This window comes from Oncorhynchus tshawytscha, linkage group LG31, assembly GCF_018296145.1.
Source record: "Oncorhynchus tshawytscha isolate Ot180627B linkage group LG31, Otsh_v2.0, whole genome shotgun sequence".
In the NCBI taxonomy this organism is placed as follows: Eukaryota; Metazoa; Chordata; class Actinopteri; order Salmoniformes; family Salmonidae; genus Oncorhynchus; species Oncorhynchus tshawytscha.
In genome coordinates this window covers 15,805,513-15,818,255 of record NC_056459.1, presented here as the reverse complement: position 1 = coordinate 15,818,255, position 12,743 = coordinate 15,805,513, and the positions used below count along the sequence as shown (strand labels likewise).

Here is a 12,743-nt window from a genome sequence, read left to right as displayed (position 1 = left end):
TTTCAACATTTAATAATGGACATTTTTATTTTGCCTTGTGGAAGGCCACCTCACTAACCATGGCTCATCCTTTCACCTCTGTTTTCTTTCTCTTCTCTCTCTCTCTCCTCATCTATCCTCTCCTCCTTTCTCCATGCTAATCAGAAGGGACTTCTATTCTTACTCTTACTACCCGTAAGTGACTCCTCCCTAGTCTCTCCCTCCACCCTTTCATTCTGGCGCGATCTTCACCTGCTTTCCCTCTGTAGCCCTGGAAGATGACACTCATAGGAGATAAGCATCTCCTCCACCTCATCCCCTATATACCTCTCATGTCTCTCCTCTCTCTCTCTCCCTCTCTCTCACACTCTCGCTCTCTATGGGCCTCCTGCTACTATCACAAAATCTTCCTTTATCTCCCTCTCCTCGACTCAATCCCTTATGTTTTTCCTTCCTTCCAATCTCATCTCCTTGACCTCAACCCCCCTCCTACTCATTTCCCTGTCCTTGACCTCAACTCCCCCTCCACTCGTTTCCCCATCTCCTTGCTGTCTCCTTATTTCGATCTCTCTCTTATTTTTCCCTCCTTTTTATATTCTCTCCCCTCCTCTCTCCTCCTCTCTCTCCCCTCTCTCCTCCTCTCCCTCTCTCCTCCTCTCCTCCTCTCTCTCTCTCCTCTCTTCTCTCTCCTCCTCTCTCCTCCTCTTCCTCCTCTCCCCTCTCTTCTCCTCTCCTCCTCTCTCCTCCTCTCTCCTCCTCTTCCCCTCTCTCCTCCTCTTTCCTCCTCTCTCCGCAGCAGGAAGAATGTAGCGCTGAACAAGGCAGCCATGTCGTACCGTCAGGAGAAGACCAGGAAGCTAGGTTCTTTGGACTGCAGCATGACAGAGCAGAGCACCTTGCAGCAGGACGAGCGCACCGCTAACTCCTTCATGGACGCCCATGCCTGCAACACACGGAGTAAGAACCAAGAACACCATGAGCCCTGAGAGAGAGTACAGCTGATAGTATATTAGTCTGTAGGCTAACCCTGTGCCTCCTACACAGACAGACAGACAGACAGACAGACAGACAGACAGACAGACAGACAGACAGACAGACAGACAGACAGAGAGACAGACAGACAGACATACAGACAGACAGAGACAGACAGACAGACAGAGACAGACAGAGACAGACAGACAGACAGACAGACAGACAGACAGACAGACAGACAGAGAGAGAGAGAGAGAGAGAGAGAGAGAGAAAGAGAGAAAGAGAGAAAGAGAGAGAGAGGCATAGAGAGAGAGAGAGAAAGAGAGAGAGAGAGAGAGAGAGAGAGAGAGAGAGAGAGAGAGAGAGAGAGAGAGAGAGAGAGAGAGGCATAGAGAGAGAGAAAGAGAGAGAGAGAGAGAGAGGCATAGAGCGAGAGAGAGAGAGAGAGAGAGGGAAAGGGAGACACAGAGGCATAGAGAGAGAGAGCTGAAGGAGGGGTAAATACAATGTTCCAGCTGTGCAGAGACAGGTGCTCTTCTCCCTGCTCCACAGAATATACCCTGCTACACGTACACTAGCTAGGCCCTCTATACACACACTGTCAAGTACACTAGTGTGTAGACTCTATGCCACCTAGTATATACACACTGTCAAGTACACTCTCTAGGCTACAGCCTGTTCCCTCTGTGCCCTGTATACACACACTGCTAAGATAAAGTACCATCTTCAGTTTCTCAGACTTTCTAGCTGTGTTTACTTCTCTGTGAATATCCGTCCTCCTTGTTTTCTCTCTCTCTCTCTCTCGGTCTGTCTCTTTTCTTACGATTGAAATATTCTCTTGTGCCAGTCAATACATACATACAATATGTCTCCATAGAGATACATGCTTTTCCTTGAGCTGCCTGACGGGCTGAGCAGAGTGTCAGTTTAGTGTTGTGTTGAGCAGTTGGAGGTTGACCTTCAGTCATTCACTGAGGCCCACACTTGAATAGAATAGCATATACTGGCACTTATATAACATATGTTATTTTGTGTAATGGTTAACACGTGTGTATGTACATTTGCGTCCGTCTTTGTGTATATGTCTGGGTATCCATCTGTGTGTTTGTGTGTCTTGCGTGCGTGCCGTGTTAATGCATGTGTATGTCTCCTCTAGACGAACAGAGGAGTTCAGTGAACGAGTCCAGCAGCCTGTTGGGTGGTTCCCCTCGACGCCACTGTCGTAGGAAGAGCTCTCCGTACCACACGGGTCAACTTCACCCCGCGGTCAGGGTGGCAGACCTCCTCCAACACATCAACCAGATGAAGACTGGGGAGGGATACGGCTTCAAACAGGAGTATGAGGTGAGAGAGAGAGAGAGAGAGAGGGAGAGAGAGAGGGAGGGATACGGATTAAAACAGGAGTATGAGGTGAGAGGAGGGAGGGAGGGATGGAGGGGTCTGGGAAGGGGGAGAGAGATGGAGGGATACGGATTCAAACAGGAGTATGAAGTGAGAGGGAGGGAGGGATGGAGGGGTCTGGGAAGGGGGAGAGAGAGAGAGAGAGAGTAAAGAATGAAGATGTTGTAGCATCCTTTGGGATTCAATGATGTAATTTTGGAGACAGAAGGCATTTTAATATCATTTCTCATCTCTGAGTCCAATGGCTTGTGTGTTCAGTAGGCTGCTGCTGGAGGCTTATTTTAATAAGCAGCATTCAATATAAACCTATAGTGGCTGTTTTATACCATCTCTCAATGTAAAGCTATTTCATTCTTCTCATATCTCTTTCAGATCTATTTGTATTTTTACCAAGAGTATATTAATTAAATGGCTTTCAAATTTTTTTTATTGTTCTCTTTGTGATTTACTTCAAAATCCCTCTATTCACCCAGTAACATTTAGCTTTTATTTTTACCTGAATCCAAACCTCCAGGATTCCAGATGTGCTTTTCGATTCAGTAACCCCCCGAGGGCCCAACAAATTCCCCCTTCTGAAATCAATACCATGGTTGCTTTTTCACTCGCTTTCCCTCTCCTCCCGTCTTGCTCCCTTAGTCCAGTCTGTCGCCTGGAGAAATAAAGGAGATGAAGGAAAGATCAGTGGGAGACTGGTGTGTGTGTGTTTGTGTGTGCGTGTGATATATGTATCAGTGTGAGAATGGCTGTAGGACTTCATAACCCTTATTTCCCACTGGGCTGCTGAGGCGGCCATTGATCAGGCATGCCGCAAAGGACTGTGGGAGTTTATAAATGGCACTACAGGGCATCAAGACTGGCTAAGATAGAACAAGGCTGAAGTCAGATAGCCATAACCAGATTACAACCAACTGGTTAGACTGTCAGGTTAGATCCAATCCTCCTCGGGGCTTCTGCCCAGTAGGCAAAACTGGTTGAAAGGATGTCATTACAAACCAGATTACAACAATGATTTATATTCATCACTGGATTAGAACCAGTTGACATCATTTCAACGGGGCTTCAGACATCATTCCTCTGTGCTTCAGGGGAGATAAAGAACATTGATTGAAACAAAGAGAATTTCCTTCTGACAATCAGCAGCTGAGACCCTGATGCATGATATAGGCGTGCAAAAAAGTCTGTCTATGGGCTGGTTCAATGTTAGTCACGCTCTGCTGTAAGGAGAGTGAGAAGAAAAGTGAAAAGGAAAGAGGGAAGGAGAGAAAAGAAGAATGAGAGAGGCATCATGTCTTCTCTAAACAGGATTAGGCATGGTATTACCTGTGTAGGAGCGCGGTGCAGGTGTAATCCTCTGATCAGCATGCTGCCCCTGTCCCTGCGCTGTAGGTGGACGGCCGCCCCACGCTGCGATTGGGCCGGAGCTGATGAGGGTCTTAGTGTGCCAGGTTTGGAGCGCCTGGATGTGCCCGGTAAAGCAGCCAGGAGATAAGCCTGACTTAGCATTGGAACGCGTGAACGTGCCACAACATGGACGCTACCGCCGTCATTGTAAAGGGTTTTCCACTAGTGCCGGCTGTCGGCCATACACCTGATTAGACTCATTTTCAGCCTAATACTTTTTCCACTTAAATTATCGATGGTACTTTTCAATTCGCTAGCCAAAAAAAAGTCTGCATAGCCCTCGCCCACTAGAATGAACGATATGCATCTTTTAGTGATCTATTGAGGCGGCAGGGTAGTGGTTAGAGCGTTGGACTAGTAACCGGAAGGTTGCAAGTTCAAACCCCCGAGCTGACGAGGTGCAAATCTGTTGTTCTGCTCCTGAACAGGCAGTTAGCCCACTGTTCCTAGGCTGTCATTCAAAATAAGAATTTGTTCTTAACTGACTTGCCTAGTTAAATAAAGGTAAAAAAATAAATAATAATTGATAGGACAAGCGCCTGTCAGTTACAAAGGGAGTTAGGCCCGGGAAATACTGCTGTCCTGCATCTTGGAACCTGGGTGTATGTGTGTTGCGTGCACTGTTGTTGCAGTCAAATGTCTTTACACTGCAGGAGAGAGCATGACTTTGCACGTCCCGTATAATGTGGTAATGATGAGTTGAAATCCACTTAGCCTATTGTTTTCTGGCTCATTCATTTTTTACATTTTGTGTGCAGGGTCTGACATTAACGCTGGCCTGGGACCGGTAAAAACAAGTTTTGGGCCAGTGGATCTGGCCCGATTTTCAGCACGTTTTTGAATTCCAGTGCTCTGTTGCAGTCTACAATTGAAGACTACATGCGGAAATGTTATGCTCTTTGTATTTCATCAATATGATTGGCTGTTCATTCCAAGCTCCTGTGAGTAACAACTTCTCGAGCAGTACTTGAGTTGATGCCTTCACATGTCAAGCCCAGTAGAAATTCTGTTCGAGCTAGTAGACGTTTTTTTATTTTTTATTTTTTACAATTTTCTACATTGTAGAATAATAGTGAAGACATCAACATTATGAAATAACACATATGGAATCATGTAGTAACCAAAAAAGTGAATCATGTAGTAACCAAATCAAAAATATTTCACCAAGGAGAGTGATGGAGTGCTGCATCAGATGACCTGGCCTCCATAATCACCCGACCTCATCCCAATTGAGATGGTTTGGGATGAGTTGGACCGCAGAGTGAAGGAAAAGCAGCCAAGAAGTGCTCAGCATATGTGGGAACTCCTTCAAGACTATTGGAAAAGCATTCATTGTGAAGCTGGTTGAGAGAATGCCAAGGGTGTGCAAAGTTGTCATCAAGTCGAAGGGTGCCTAATTCAGAATTCAAATATGAAATATATTTTGATTTGTTTAACACTTTTTTGGTTACTACATGATTCCATATATGTTATTTGATAGTATTGATGTCTTCAATATTATTCTACAATGTAGAAAATAGTCCAAATAAAGAAAAACCCTTGAATTTGTTGACTGGTACTGTATGTCCATGGTCTCACATCCGTACAAGTAAACTAAAGATCTTGTTTGTATTTTTGATACAAGCTGACATATGGCATTGTGGATCATACTGTGGATCATTTAGCTATTTGATTTGGAATTTTAGGACCCCTCAAGGTATCAAAAAATACATTAAAAAAATTACTTGACAACATTTTGAATTTGGCCTTACCACTATAGCCCAGAGAAACGCAACAAATAACACATTCATAAATGGTAAAAAAAGACAGTCAAATGTATCATAAGAAACAAGGTTTTGAAATATTAGTCCTATATCTAGTAGATATACGAAATCTCAGGAAATATATTGTTTTGTTTTACACATACTGTATTTAACCCCTTTTTTGAGCAGGCACAAAACGACCTTCTATAAAAATTCATTCAACCGGTACTGGTTACATTCAGAAGAGTCCTTTGACAATTGTGAAGATCTGTTCATGAGAATCTCCACTTTCCACAGTAATGTCACATTAGTTTGTATCCCAAATGGTTCGGAGACTACAAACAGAAGTTGGCACATAGACTGACACTTGTGGGGGTCGTAGAGAAAAACAGAGGTCACCATCGTGTTCGTGAGAGCCTCCCCTTTACACAGGTCAAACCGTTCAGATGCTACAGATGTTTTTGTGAGAAAAGCGATTTTCGGGATATCTCAAGGTCTGACAAACATCTCTCCAACTCGGCCATCTTTCATGGGCAGATGCAGAAGTGCAATATCAGCGGATGCGGTAGATTGAGACACGACAAACACTTCAAAACCTGGTTTCTTATGATACACTTGACTGTTTTTTTGCCATTTATGAACGTGTTATTCAATGCATTTCTCTGGGCTATGGTAGTAAAGGCCAAATTCAACATTTTCTCAAATCATTTTTTAAATATATTTTTTAATACCTAAAGGGGTCCTAAAATTCAAAACCAAATGGCTAAATGATCCATAGTATGACCATATTGAAATATTGCCATATGCCTGCTTAGAATCATAGGTCCAACCGTTCAGACGCTACAGACATTTTCGTGAGAAGACAGATTTTCGGGATGTTTCGTGGTCTGACAAACACCGCTCCAACTCTGCCAACTTTCATGGCGGATGTGGTAGATTGAGACACATCTAATGCAAAAACCCAGATATCTCTAGATTCAACGGATGGATTTTGATGGGGATTTTTGTATTATGTTACTGTACTTAGATTGACGCACCGGTTAAAAGGAAGCTTGAAGCCCATGGAAGGCGACAGACACTTACAGGGTTCTTTAAAAGCCCAGTGCAGTCAAAATGAAAATGTTCTTTTGTTTTATATCGTATTGTACAACAGCTGTTGAAACTAACACTGTAAAAGTGTGAGAAAAAAAAGCAGCTGCTATTTGAAATTACAATACAGCAGTCAAATGTACCATTGGACACCAAAATAGAGTTTGGCTACTCCATGTGTTGTGGAAATCCCTGTGTTCCTTCGCAAACACGTCTGTCACGCTCACTCAGTCACTCATTCTCTCTCTCGCTCTCTCCCTACTCTCTAGTCTCTACTCTCTCTCTCTCATAAAGTTGATTTAGATTCAATAGATTGTATCTCGCTGTTCTGCCAGATTGTGTATATTGTGCCATAAACATCTATCACAAATGTAGCGCTTTGATTCCAAGGTATTATAAAGCACTTGGATCGCAGGCAGGCCTACTCTCCATGCGTATGGAATGAGAGGGACTCGAGCTCGCCTATTTACCTCCTCTCCTCCTCTCATCTCCTCCTCTCATCTCCTCTCTCCTCTCCTCTCTCCTCTCCTCTCCTCTCCTCTCCTCTCCTCTCCTCTCCTCTCCTCTCCTCTCCTCTCCTCTCCTCTCCTCTCCTCTCCTCTCCTCTCCTCTCCTCTCCTCTCCTCTCCTCTGTGTGTCCCTTGTGCTCTTGCAGTATTTAACACTCCAGTAACCAAGCTAAGTATTTCACTGTGTTGTTTAAATCTGGTGATGACACAGGCCTGTATGCTAACGATATCTCACTGTCTTTGTGACCACTTGTTCCATCTCTTCTCAGAGCTTCTTTGATGGATGGGATGTCACCAAGAAGAAGGACAAGACTAAAGGGAGACATGACAGTTTGCTGGGGCGTAAGTACTGTTCAGACCCTCGCTCTAGAATGGAGCGGTATGCCATGTATGGAAGACCATTTACAGGAAAGCTACTGGAGCTTAAATGTGTTTACAATTAGTGTATTAATTATAACCTGTCCTTAAGTCAGTTGCTATTAACAACCATTACTTTAAAAAAAGCTTTGTTTTGTTGAACCTGACTTCCTGGTTAAATAAAGCTGACATAAATGTCCCTCTCCCTTGTAGATGATCGTCATCGAGTCAAGCTGCACTCCCTCCTAGCAGACCCCAACTCTGACTATGTCAATGCCAACTACATAGACGTAAGTTACCCTCTCTGCCTCTCCTGCTCTCTCTCCCTCTCTCCTGCCCCCCAAATCCAGTCTGTACTGTCTCTGCCCACAGTTGCTCCTTAAACTGAGACTCAGCTGTACGATCAGCTGTGGGAACCAAAGATATTGCAGTGACTTACGATGTAAGAGGCTGCACTTGTGAGCATCCCCACAGCGTCTATGCATGTGCACGAAAGTTGGCTTTACTCTATTGCAATATGATAATTGTGTGACAACTGCTGCAGAGATGAGTCTCATGCCTATTGTAATGCTAACTTTGTATTGTTAATTCCCGATCCCTCCTGTGAGAGCTGTGTGTCTGGCCCAGTGCTAGAGAAGTGCTAAAGGAGGGGTTAATGTAGTCTCTCTCAGCAGATGTCTGAAGGCTGGCCACAGGAAGGAGAGACTCTTGGGTAATGTAGTCTATCCCAGCAGCATTTTGTAGGATGGCCAAAGCTGGCAGGCTACTGTACAGTATCTAAGGATGTCCAGTCTATAGGAACTCCAGTCCAAAGTGTGTGAGGATGTGACATCTAGAATCTGATCAGTGTATTGTCCTGTATCTGTATCTACCTGGGGGAGTTGTGTTGTGTGTATGGCCCAGTGCAGGAGAAGTGAGAGACTCCTACTCTACTGTGTGTTTACAGGTAGTCTCTCCCAAAAACCCTCTCTTTGGCTGGCCTCAGTTGGCGGGCCAGTACATTGTGTCTAAGAATGTGACAGCGAGGATATCCATTTAAAGAGGATTGTCCTGGCATTGTCCTGTCTCTTTATCGCTGGGGGTACCGGAATGGACATGGGAATTGAGATAGATATCGTGTCAGCAACACCATAAGATTCCATAAGATCCTATAAGATCCAATAAGCTAGGAGTTACTTTGTCCTCTGTGACAGCTGACGACTCGTCCAAAAGCTCTCCCAAGTCGACTCCGAGCTGCGTCTCTCTGTCTGTCTGATGATATCAAAAGCCTGATCCTGTTCATCTGGTGATCAGTTAGTCGGGATCTCACCTGTTCAGCTCCAGTGACTCTCATTCAGGAAACCAAGCCCAGTACCAGTTCATACCTCATCCCAGATACTGTCTCTTCCAGCTCTGTGTCAAAGCTGTACAGCTAGTAATGTAGCTAGTGTTGGAGGAATATCCAGTTTGTGTGCTTGAGCTAGGGCCAAGCATTGTGTGTGTGTGTGTGTGTGTGTGTGTGTGTGTGTGTGTGTGTGTGTGTGTGTGTGTGTGTGTGTGTGTGTGGGTGTGTGGGTGTGTGTGGGTGTGTGGGTGTGTGTGTATGCGGAGGCATTGCTGAATATGCACGCAGGTCAGGTAAAGATGGCAGTCTCAAAAACCTCTTTTAGCAATTATTTCTCTTTGTTGAACACAGCCTGTTCAGTGAAGTGCCCAATCAGAGCAGGAAATAGCGTACAGCGTTCTACTGCGTTCGTCTCCCTCATTGATTAGTTGTTTCACTATTGTGTTGTTTAACAAAAGAAGATTTAAGAGAAAGAAATAACTAAAAAAGAGAAGCTAAAATGGATAGAAAAGGAAAATGAAAATGAAAAGGGAAAATTGATAGAAAATAAAAAGGTAAAATGGCAGGTTGAGGTGAAGGGGAAGGTTTTTGTGTTAGAGCTCATGGAGAGTCTAAGGGCTCTGGTTCCATACTCCGTTGTTCTATTTGAAAGTGGCCCTGTGAGGACACCTGCATCATTGTTAGGGCTGTCTACACTGCTGCCTGCGTGTCGTGGCAGGACCCCTGACTAGCCTTCCTGCTAGGCTAACCCGCCCTCAGATGCCATACTAAATTATTAATGTGAGGAGGAGAAGGGGATGAATGGGGGGGGGAGACTGGAAAAGCAGCACCCTGTCTCTGATTTGGGTTGTCTCTGAGGAGGGTCTCTGAGGAGGCTTGTATCCTAGTAAAAGTGTAGCATGTTTGGTTCACTTACTGTTCCGTGACCACTCCGCACAACAGGAAGTTGAAGAAAAAGCTTGGGTTTCTACCTCTTTGCTATGGTAACAAGTGTGAGGCGTGAGGGTTTACACATTGATCCTCCACTGGTAGTGTGAAACAATCTCTCTCTCTCTCTCTCTCTCTCTCTCTCTCTCTCTCTATCTCTCTCTCTCTATCTCTCTCTCTCCCTCGCTCTCTCTCTCTCTCTCTCTCTCTCTCTCTCTCTCTCTCTCTCTCTAACCTCCCAAGTTCTCTCCTATCCCCTGTTCTTTAATCATAATAATTAGCTATTTTTTTCTTTGCTTCCTTCCTTCTGTTTCTCTTTCTCCTTCCATCTTTTCTCAACCTTTGGGGCTTCTTAGATCCGGATAAACAGGGAAGTAAGTACTACGACTTCTCTTTCTTTCCTATCTATCCACCCAGTCACCCTGTGCCCTCTGCGTACCCCCTTACTTCCTTCCACCTTTCCATCGCTCCATTACTTTCTAATCTCTCCGTCTCTGACCCTCCCAGTCCCAGGCACTAGCTGCTCCCCAGAGTTTAATTTAGCCAAACCTGTTCCACTACACCACTACACTCTCTCTCATCTGCAGCCAGACTAGACTCACCTAGATTTAGGGATTTGTATTAGGTTTGTCTGTCCACCGTCACAGCAGAGATGACACAAAGCGTGTCTAACTGCAGGCAAGTCTGTCCCAATAGACAGAACCAGCAGTTAGAGCTTTATATTACATATGACACCTGCCCGACATCAAAAATGGCACAAAGGAACCAATGGGAGCAGAACAGACTCTAGTGTTGCTTCCTAAATGGTACCATATTACCATCACACTGCCCTATTACCATCACACTGCCCTATTATGATCACACTGCCCTACTACCATTACATTGCCCTATTACCATCACACTGCCCTATTACCATTACACTGCCCTATTACCATCACACTGCCCTACTACCATCACATTGCCCTACTACCATCACATTGCCCTATTACCATCACACTGCCCTATTACCATCACACTGCCCTATTACCACCACATTGCCCTAGTATCATCACACTGCCATACTACCATCACATTGCCCTACTAGCATCACACTGCCCTATTACCATCCCACTGCCCTATTACCATCACACTGCCCTATTACCATCACACTGCCTGCTCTTGCTGCGTGTGATTCCCTGATCCAGCTCTACGCAGATGACACCATTCTGGATACATCTTGCCCTTCTTTGGACACTGTGTTAACTAACCTCCAAACAAGCTTCAATGCCATACAACACTCCTTCCGTGACCACCAACTGCTCTTAAACGCTAGTAACACCAAATGCATGCTCTTCAACCGTTCGCTGCCTGCACCCGCCCCCCCGACTATCATCACTACTCTGGACGGTCCTGACTTAGAATATGTGGACAACTACAAATACCTAGTTGTCTGGCTAGACTGCAAATAGACTCATATTAAACATCTCCAATCCAAAATTAAATCTAGAATCGGCTTCCTATTTCGCAACAAAGCCTCCGTCACTCACGCTGCCAAACATACCCTTGTAAAACTGACTATCCTACTGATCCTCGACTTTGGCGGTGTCATTTACAAAATAGCTTCCTATACCACCACTGCGACCTGTATGCTCTAGTTGGCTGGCCCTCGCTACATATTCGTCGCCAGACCCACTGGCTCCAGGTCATCTATAAGTCTTTGCTAGGTAACGCTCCGCCTTATCTCAGCTCACTGGTCACGATAACAACATCCACCTGTAGCACGCAGTCCAGCAGGTTTATCTCACTGGTCATCCCCAAAGCCAACACCTACTTTGGCCGACTCTCCTTCCAGTTCTCTGCTGCCAATGGAACAAATTGCAAAAATCGCTGAAGCTGGAGACTTATATTTACCTTACTAACTTTAAACATCAGCTTTCTGAGCAGATAACCGATTGCTGCAGCTGTACATAGCCCATCTGTAAATAGCCCACCCAATCTACCTACCTCATCCCCATGTTGTTTTTATTTACTTTTCTGCTGTTTTCCACACCAGTATTTCTTCTTGCACATCACCATCTGCTCATCTATCACTCCAGTGTTAATTTGCTAAATTGTAATTACTTCGCTACTATGGCCTATTTATTGCCTTACCTCCTCACGCCATTTGCACACACTGTATATAGACTTTCTTTTTTTAATCTATTGTGTTATTGACTGTACGCTTGTTTATCCCATGTGTAACTCGGTGTTGTTCTTTGTGTTACACTGCTTTGCTTTATCTTGGCCAGGTCGCAGTTGTAAATGAGAACTTGTTCTCAACTGGCCTACCTGGTTAAATAAAGGTGAAATAAAAAAATAAAAAAATAAAATACCATCACACTGCGCTACTACAATCACGCTGCCCTATTACATCCCACTGCCCTATTACCATCACACTGCCCTATTACCATCCCACTATCCTATTACCATCAAACTGCGCTACTACCATCACACTGCCCTATTACCATCACACTGCCCTATTACCATCACACTGTCCTATTACCATCACACTGCGCTACTACCATCCCACTTGCCCTACTACCATCACACTGCCCTATTACCATCACACTGCCCTATTACCATCACACTGTCCTATTACCATCACACTGCGCTACTACCATCACACTGCCCTTTTACCATCATTACATTACATCATCACACTGCCCTATTACCATCACACTGCCCTATTACCATCATTACATTACATCATTACACTGCCCTATTACCATCACACTCCCTATTACCATCACACTGCTCTACTACCATCACACTGAGCTACTACCATCACACTGCCCTATTACCATCACACTGCCATGCCATCACACTTACCATCACACTGCCCTATTACCATCATTACATCACACAGCACTATTACCATCACACTGCCCTATTACCATCACACTGCCCTATTACCATCACACTGCCCTATTACCATCACACTGCCTACTACCATCACACTGCCCTACTACCATCACACTGCCCTATTACCATCACACTGCCCTATTACCATCACACTGCCCTACT

The 12,743-nt window shown here is 44.8% G+C and overlaps 1 protein-coding gene across 8 annotated transcripts in view; it reads left to right on the top strand.

The window, feature by feature from the left end:
• Window positions 1–12,743, top strand: part of LOC112229315 (receptor-type tyrosine-protein phosphatase U-like) — a 283,382-nt gene that overhangs the window by 235,806 nt on the left and 34,833 nt on the right. For 2 of the 8 annotated variants that reach the window (XM_042310046.1, XM_042310048.1), the window contains exons 16-21: window positions 145–174; window positions 776–936; window positions 2,108–2,295; window positions 7,363–7,435; window positions 7,664–7,740; window positions 10,058–10,075. In XM_042310046.1, coding sequence (XP_042165980.1) covers window positions 145–174; window positions 776–936; window positions 2,108–2,295; window positions 7,363–7,435; window positions 7,664–7,740; window positions 10,058–10,075 — 547 coding nt within the window. The remainder of the gene's footprint in view (window positions 1–144; window positions 175–775; window positions 937–2,107; window positions 2,296–7,362; window positions 7,436–7,663; window positions 7,741–10,057; window positions 10,076–12,743) is intronic. The other 6 variants (XM_042310051.1, XM_042310049.1, XM_042310047.1 and 3 more) reach the window with 5 other exon arrangements.